At 33.3% G+C, this 9,470-nt stretch overlaps 1 protein-coding gene across 1 annotated transcript; it reads right to left on the bottom strand.

Annotated features, from left to right (window-relative positions):
* Window positions 1-3,662: 3,662 nt before the first annotated feature.
* Window positions 3,663-8,205, bottom strand: LOTGIDRAFT_54577 (hypothetical protein; the record flags this gene model as incomplete). The annotated part of the gene is made up of 7 exons (XM_009051372.1): window positions 3,663-3,839; window positions 4,222-4,264; window positions 6,496-6,626; window positions 7,040-7,201; window positions 7,531-7,659; window positions 7,889-7,951; window positions 8,137-8,205. Coding segments are annotated over 7 exons (774 nt in total), but the record flags the coding sequence as incomplete, so codon positions are not given.
* Window positions 8,206-9,470: the final 1,265 nt, after the last annotated feature.

The raw sequence follows: 9,470 nt of genomic DNA, 5'->3' as shown, positions 1-9,470 counted from the left end.
TAGGACTAAATATTCATCATAATGTAGGCATAGCACCCTTTGTTGTCCCGTTTAATACAACCAGCAATCGAGCAAGCAAGATAGTTCATGCCCACTATAAGAGCCTTCAAGAGAAATTCCCCCATGTCTATAAGCAGAAAATGATAGTTGCATATTCAAAAAATAAGAACTTAAATGATAATATTGTTCATAGTAAACTAAAAACAATCAGTACATAACAGATACTGTACTTCTCGCCCATCGGGCGAGTTATTTTTTTCTAATTTCAGATCAGAATAAGAACAGAAGAAAACCCAATATCAAGACCCTTAATCCTAATTTCTAAATAAAGTGTCTGCTCCACCCTAGGCCTGTACATCTGGGAGAATGAAACCCTCCCTTTCCCGAAACCCAATATTGGCCATTTCATTAGAGATGCGTGAGAATCAGTGACCCCATTATTGGCCATTCCATAAGAGATATGTGAGAATCAGTGACCTCATTATTGGCCATTTCATAAGAGATATGTGAGAATCAGTGACCCCAATATTGGCCAATTCATTAGAGATACGTGAGAATCAGTGACCTCAATATATGGCGATTTCATAAGAAAGATATTTGCGGGTGTAAAATGAAACAAAATCCAACAATTTTTTTAATCTTATTAAAGATACATATAATAATTTCTTTGACCAACTTTAATGGACAATTACAATCTATCTATTATAAGGATATCAATTAGGAAAGGTAAAATTGAGACATATTAATAAAATATTGATTAAAATTCCAGTCTTATTGAAAATTAGACCAAATAGCCCTTCCATTTCTTTATTGTTAATATCGCCACTTCATTTAGGGTCTAACGACTGTCCTCTTGAACTCAAATTAACCTTTTGACCTAACCTGATAAACACTGAATCACAAAATACAAGCACTGGAGTAGGTAGAAATTTGATTGGTTAAAACAGACGTCATACAGTTAGGTCAAAAGGTTAATCTGAGAAACGTTCAAGACAGCTGTTAGGGCTTTCGTAAGACCCTAACTGAAGAGGATATAATGAAAATAAAAGATAATAAAAAATGGAATAAAAGTTTGGTCTAATCTTAATTAGACTGACTAAAATTTACGAATCAACCAAGATATTACTAATAAATTACTAAAGATTACTAAAAAAAAAAACTAAAAGATCCAGTGGAACTGTTTAAAGGGTTGGTGTTAAATCCAAATAACCAAACCAGAAAATATTTTTATTTAGTAGATAAATGCCGTTAGGGGTTGAGTGTTGACACTGGGCTTACTTCTGAAAACACTGACTGTGGCATCAGAATTTTCTTACAATGAATATGATTTGAATCCACAAAAAGTAGTGGCCTAGCAGTGGATAATTCAACTTTCTACTGACAATGCTTCCCCACTTCCCCATGATCACTTGTGGATTTTAGATTTTATACATCATATCAAAATTATTTAATTTGGAGGTTTAATGTTTCTTTATTGGTCCCATTTCATGATTTAGATTTCCAAATGTTGAGGTGAAAAGTTTGTACTCTGCATGCAATAGTCTTGGTTCATTGTGAAAATGAATGATTTATTGTAATAGCATTATCAAAATCATCAACCAGATGAAAGGTCAATTTCTGATAACCAACCATAACACTTTTCATAAAGAAGGACTGACTACTGGTTTGTCAGCAATCAAATAGTATACAGGATGTTTTACATTTTCAAGATATATCATAATATTGATAGAATCTGCTTTAAAGAATGCTCACGAACTAAATTTAGTTACAAGAAAATTGTCTTGTAAGCAAAGGTTTGGTGTAGAGGACATATACTAACTTGCTTTAAGCAAGACGAGCCATCTTAATGATAATTACTATTATTACTAAGTTATCTAAAGTAAGTTCTAAACTATACATCAACTACTTGAAGATATACAGTCAAAATTCACTGTGCTTTTCTCCTGCAATTTATATAAAAAAAAAACAAAGGTTTGCACCAATTTAGTCACTTTTTTAGTGCAGTTATTACCAATAATACTAATGGATAATAATGCACACAAAACATATTCTTTTAATACCCTAAAAGTGACAACAGTCTAAATTGACATAACACATTTGTATTGCAGGAGAATCAACATCAGATTTGAATTCTGAAAAGTGATATGGATAGCTGAAATTGAGCTCAAAAGTAAAGAATATATTATGTAGATGACTGTATCCGTTTCTAAAATATAATATTCTTAAACTTTGGAAAAATAACCCTTTCTTTAGATTCTATTCTGTAAAAAACCCTTGACTTCGGTGTCTGAAGGTACCGGTACCCTTTGTTTAAAATCTGCACAATACATAATTTAAGGTACCCTTTGATTAGCTTCTATACTAGCCTTTGACATAATCTTAAGACTCAAGTTCTCAAATCAAAGGTCTTTATAAAAACTACACATCACATACTAATAAAATATCTAGGCTGTTGCACTGGAAGTATTGCCATCATCTTCTTCAGATGGTAGCTCTTCATCTATTTTGGAAGCATCTGGAGACAGGATTTTCTTCTTTTTGTCAATGTAGCCTTCCAAATAACTTAAATTAGGTGGAAGACTCATACGACTCCAATGCTGTCTTGAGATACTGGAGGAGCTTGTATTGCCATCCTTAGGTTGCTCCTTGGAAAAATCTAGAGTCAAATATTCAACTTGATCATCGTCCAACATTGGTCCACCACTAGCAATGCTTTCTGAGTCGGAATTATCATCAGCAGAGTCAAATGACTCTGGAATTTTCAAAGAGTTCAAGCGATCAATTTGAGTATTAACATCAGGACTTAAAGCTCTCGGAGTCACATGAGGTCTTAAAAATTTTGCGCTTGAGTTTTCGGCGTCTTTGGAAGAAGTGTTGCTTGAATTTGGTCCTTGTGCATCATCCCCTGAATTCAGACTAGAACCAAGTTTTGTGGATCCTTGAGCAGAACTTGGGGATTTGGAATACTGTTGAGTGTTTTCTTTGATAGTATTTGATTGCTGCTGATAAGCTCCCAAAGGATCCATCCCTGGATCTACCCGTAAAATTAGCCCTTGAAGTTTAGTTTTGTGTCTGGGGGAGCCACTGAGAGGACTGGAAGTTTCTGGAGTTGAGCCAGCTGACTGTAAATGTCTATGGACCAAGTATGATGGACTTCCAGGGCTGCTGGACAAACTCATATTCCGATTACGACTTGCAATTTGAATAGGCTTAGATTTCAATTTCGTGTTTTCATTCCAAGGGAAAATTTCCTCTTCCGATGTTTCAAGGGGATGTGATTTAACAGGGCGAGGTGTGGATACAAAGGGAACATCTTTTTCTGCTCCTAATACTTTTCTGTTGGAAGGAAGAGATAAGTATTCTTCTTCCAGACAAGGAACATCAAAATCTTCATCGTAATCTGCCGAGCACAAACTATCCGTTCCAGGACTCATGACTTTTTGCTGACTATTTTCAATCGCACTTCGATAACTTTGACGCCGAGCATCCTCTGGATTTATAAATATCACAGATGGAGGTAAAAATGTTTTAATGGCAGAGTCTGAATAAACTTGTTGTGGAGAATTCCGCGATGCAGCCTCACTTTCAGTTACATTGTCACAACTAGTACTATGGGGTGTAACACTACCATCCATTTTAACCTTTCCTTTCGGTGGTGGAGAGGGCGATTCTGCACCTACCCCTGCCTCTCTGACACCCAATTGGATTTTCTTTTGTTTTTCAAGTCTTTGTTGATGAATATCATCACTGATAGCTTCGAGAGAATGTAATGCTTGAGAGTAAAGAGATTTTGATGATGTCACATCCTCTTCTAACCGACTCACTCGACCTTTCTGATCCTGGTAACAAAAAAAGAAAATATCACAAAAAAATATCCTGGACAGGTATTCTCAAAACGATCATAGCATTAGGATATCCTAAAAACAGTGATGATAGAAGAAGTTAAGACAATAGGATATCCTATCGCTAAGATGGTTTCGAGAAAACGTTGTCTGCTTAACAAATAAGACCTTCCTTTGCTTTCTCTAATCATTGGAACTACAACCATCTTTTAATGAATTCTTCACGATGTTGATGTTGGAATCAATTGCTGATATCATAAAACACTTCTTGCAAAAATTTTACAGGAGGTTTCTCAGTTACCGCATTGGCCGCGACCCTGCCATACACCGGTACCTTAGCTTAGCGAACCAGGGAGATAGAGATTGAGATAATACATACCTCCATTATTTGATTAAACTTGGATTTCATTTCAAAATAAGGCCTGCAACATAATAGATATACAGATTATATTGAAGGTATCATGACATACTGTATACAATAAGCATTTGAAATTGTTCAAAGGAGATTTTTTTCGATTTTTGATAATTTGTTCACATAATATTAAACCAAATAAAAATCTGAATTAAAATGCACTTAGATTCTAATCCACACACTTATATATAGAAATCTAATTAAAATTAACCATACTTTTGTTCCATTTTTTCTATTAGTTTTTATTTTTAACATAGCCACTTCAGTTTGGGCATACAGACAGCCCTCTTGAATGTTCAACAAGGTTAATTTAAGAGGGCTGTCATTAGAACCTTACTGAAGTGGCTACAATGGAAAATATAAGCTTATTAAAAACAGAAAGAAAGTTTGGTCTAATTTCAACTAGACTGTACCTCTCATATAAAATGTCAAAGGTCAAAGTGAATTTACTATTATTTCTGGAAGTATGTGAAAAACCATGTTCCTTTAGCAACGGTACGATGATAATGATCATATTCTCGTCATTAATTTTGATTGGTAGAGAGTTAACTTCTCTACCAATTATATTCCATCAAACAACATTTTGCAGAAAAATGTTTGAATAACCCGACGGAAAATTAGAAGTACCAAATTTTTTTTTAATCTCAAAGTTCACAGTTATGTCACATTGCAATTCATGTTTGAGTGTTTTAGTATACAATTAACCCCCCCCAAAAAATACGAAAGCCCACAATGAAATGATTTGCTACCTAAGAAGTCACCAAATGTACAACCTTTAAGTAGAAACAGCCCAGCAATAATGCTGATGATAATGAATTGATATTGATAATGACAATAATGCTAGAATAATGATAAAACATAGTAGATGATTCTATGAAAGGATGTTAATAATGTTTACCATGATAACAATGATTGGTAAAAATAATAAAATGATTATGTTATCATAATAATGCTAATAGTTAAAAGATCATGAACAACTTGAATAATGATAATGTCAATAAAGGGTTAATGATAATGATAATGTTTTCTATCTAATTGAATAATTTTATACGTTAAAATGCTTAAAAGCTCAAAATGTTAATAATGCTTATAATATTAAATAATATTTGTAAAATCAAAAATGCTTATATATCAAAAATGCTCCAAAACATTATAACAATGTGGTTAATAACCCATACTAATAATGACTAATTAATTCCATGATAATGCAGCCAATAAAAATATGATAATAATGAGGTTAATAATACATATAAATGTACTAATAATGACAAGTTAATGCCATGATAATGCAGCAATAAAATGATGATGATGATCATGAGGTCAATAATGCAATCAATATGAAGATGAGGTTAATAAAGCAGTCAATATGATGTTAATGAGGTTAATAGTACATATAAATGTACTAATATTGACAAGTTAATGCCATGATAATGCAGCAATAAAATGATGCTGATAATGAGGTTAATAATCCCAATAATAATATGATGATGATAATGAAGTACACATAAATATACGAATAATGACAAGTAAATGACATATGATAATGCAGTCAATAAGTTGATGATAATAATGATCATCAGACTAATAATGCAGTCAATATGATGATGATGTGGATCCAACGATAATGATGATAGTGATAATGATGATATCTATCCGCTATTCCCAACAATATTTACTTACATTACTTCAAGCCAATGTTGATTAGCGATATCACTAAGACGAAGGAAACTTCTACGACAAGACAGACTGATATGGACGAAAAAAGAAAAGAATGTTTCAATGTTTCTTGTGTTTTCATTTCAACAGTGTTCTAAGAATTGAACCAAACAGAATTTTTTAACCTAAAATAAGTAATGTCTCCTTTGAACAACTCCTAAAATGATAATTATCAAGCTTATACATATAAATATTTTTTATTGGCACTTAACAAAACATTTGTAATGAAAAGTAATAATCATGTATATTAAGCAACAGTCGTCTTAATATTTGCGTTACCAGCTCATGGATCTCGATTTTATATATCTGAATAGTGTTTCCAAATTAAGATCTGTCAACTTCATAGATAAATGACATAGAATATCATTACACTTCAAGCACTATGAAAAACAAGAGAAATCTCTTGCAAATCAAGACAAACTATCTATAAATCATTAACGTGCAGTGAGCTAATATACTTTTCTGTGACTGTTATCAATATAAATTAGTCTGTGTCAGTAGAACATGGCCACTCTCATGACTTACTTTGATTTATTAATAGCACGTTTTAAATCTTTCTGTAATTGTTGGACTTTAGCTTCACTTTCTTTAAATAACATCATTGTTCTCTGATGTTCAGATTCACTTTCCATTCTTTCTGATTCAGCCTCATTTACCTAGATATAAATAATATTCATTCATTTATAACATGTTATTTGTGTATTTCCATATAGCCCTGGTATAACCAGTTCCCTATTAAAGGGACAAAAGCTTTTGTATTTGATCCATTAAAACCACACAGTATTAACATCATCAAAATATGGTTTTTCTGGAATTTTTGGAAAGAAAATTTTATAAGTATAACAACTTATAGTTTCATAAAGATCCTGTCTATCAGCTTGTCCTTCACCATACCTCGCTGGACTCAATTATGGAATGATTCAATTGAATGATGAAATATAACCTATTTATAAAATCACAATTGTTCCAAGTCAATGACATCAAAACCTAAACCCCTAACCATTTGTGCTACAGCCTGTCACCATTCTAACCCATATTGAACGATATCAAAGAGAATTGCAATCCATACCTTCATTGTGGCATGATTTAACATCTCCTGCCAGGCTGGATCAGCATCTTGTTCTCTCCTCTGATAACCTTGCTCTGCTAATTGTACCATTTCTTTAGCAGCTTCATGCATACTACATGCTCTTTCAAACCTTAATGCTGCTTTATGAGTTTCCATGTGAACCTGATAAAAATTAAACAAAACTTTAAACAAAATCGTAATATATTTTTATGTTACAAAGAGCTCATCTTTTGATATTGACAAAAACCATCAAGAGCCCTGCAAGATATAAGGCAGTACCTTTGGACTTCTGTTTTCTCTCATCAGTGTAGCACATAAACATGAAAAAGAGTGAACTGTTCTCAGTCAAAATCTTTACCAATCGGTCACACTGTACCAATAAAACAATGCATTTTTTTTTCTGTTTCTCTAATGACTGGCAAAAAAGACTATCTAAATTATATATTAAATCAACCGTTTAGTTTAGGTGTTATTGAATCAAATCATTCTACCTCTTTAGCTTTAACCCTGGCATCATAATAGGGTCGGGCTTTATCTACACAAGATCCTAGTTTCTTAGCTAATACATTTAATTTTTGTATAGAATCTGATAATACTTGTCTGAAGCTGGCTCTGGCATCCTGAAAGGGTAAAAATATATAATCAATACTAAGTCATTTAGATCTGAAGGATTTCTCTCCCTCTAGTTGAAGGGGCTAATATGGAAAAATTTCTTGCCATCAAAATGAAAAATCAAGTGAGCCGTATTAAGAATTATTCTATTTTAAGGTATTGCTGGCACTAGAAATCTTGGAAATATTGTTTCGAAAGTCATGACAGCTGATAAAAAAGCCTGTATCCAATACTTACATCTAACTCTAGCTCTAATTTATTAATTTCATCTGAAGCTTTGTTCAATTTCTCTAATTCAACCTGAAAAAACAGAAATTGATTTAAAATAATCGAGCTCATCTATAGCTAACTAAATAATGGATAAATTTGTGTTCTTTTAGTTTTCTTTCCTGTTTATTCTGTAGAGCACCCCTCTACTTAGTAATCTGTGTCTCTTACATAAATGAATCTATCATTATTTCTATCATCTTCTGCTATCAACTAACCTGTATTCGGGGATCCAAAGCCTCATCTTCGTAATCTTCAGCATTTGTGCTGGAATTTGACGACAGTCTGCGTCGTCTGCTCTGAACCTGATGTAAAACATCTGCCATTTTATACAACAATAGGCAGTCTAACACTTGGACTCATCTGACATCCTAAGTTTAAGAAGTTAACAATCATGACTGCATGATGCCAAGGCAAATTAACCTATCAAAGATGCTGTTACTTTTTCTTTGAATTGAAGCACTTGCTTGTTGTAGGTAGTCATTTTCATTTTACTATCACATTTAGAACGTCAAACCAGCAGTAATTAAATTAAAGACATCATGTGTCATCCTAATCATCCCAAGAAAAACACTCTGAAATTCAATTCCTTAATTGTCGTGACTTTGTAATGTCAAAATTTATGTCAATTTCCATTATTTTTTTAATCATTACGGAAGTGTAGAAGATGGCGCTTCGCACCGGAAACAACCTCTCGCAGTAGTGCCAGATTACATATCTTAGGTAATCCAAACATCTGATACCTGTAGGTTTGCCTTTTTAACTACAGTCCGGTAGACAATAAATCAATTTCTAAGGTCACTGCTACAATTATCCTTATAACTCACAGGTAGAGAGTTGGACTGTGGTTCAAGTGAATATTGTTGTCTGCACTAAATAGGTGCTTCCCGATCGATTTCGAATCTGTTGGTTGGAGACCTTGCTTGGCCAATAGACATAACCCTGTGTCCTATTGATTATGCCTATTTCTACTGTGGTAACATGGATCATGAAAGAGTAGGTTTTGTTTTTATTGACTAGCTCTAATCTGGCAACACGGTATAACCTATCAAAACATTAGCGAAAAATTGTGTAAGTAGGCTAAAAATGATATGAACGGGAATACTGCGTTAATATTCAGTAGTTGAGGGTAAATATGTAATAAATAGCCTTGTGTCACTCCATAATATTGAAATCATCATGCTATTCAGTTGTCATGTGCAGTGATGCACCTGCAAAGCAACGCACATGCATATTTGCAGTGAATGAGTGATTAATATTATTGTTGTGACATAACAGTCAACACTGAACCTTGTCTCTCACAATCCTGTGTCTGTGGCTGTAGTGGCTCAACCAGCTCCTCAGTGAACTGAAGAATGTTATTGGCCCACCATTTGGTAGCCTATTTGGTACCATATTTTAGATTCATATCATTATCATACACACTTCCCTACATCCCTGGGATCAAATCCATTTACTACAGATAGGGAAACCTTAGAAATTTTGCACTTCATTGGCCACTTAAAAAAGAAAGATTGATTAAAGTTTATTTGATTTAAAAGCTAAACATCTA

This window comes from Lottia gigantea (genome assembly GCF_000327385.1).
Source record: "Lottia gigantea unplaced genomic scaffold LOTGIsca_166, whole genome shotgun sequence".
NCBI lineage: Eukaryota > Metazoa > Mollusca > Gastropoda > Lottiidae > Lottia > Lottia gigantea.
Note: the sequence above shows the minus strand (reverse complement) of the source record. Positions and strands in the feature narration are given on the sequence as shown.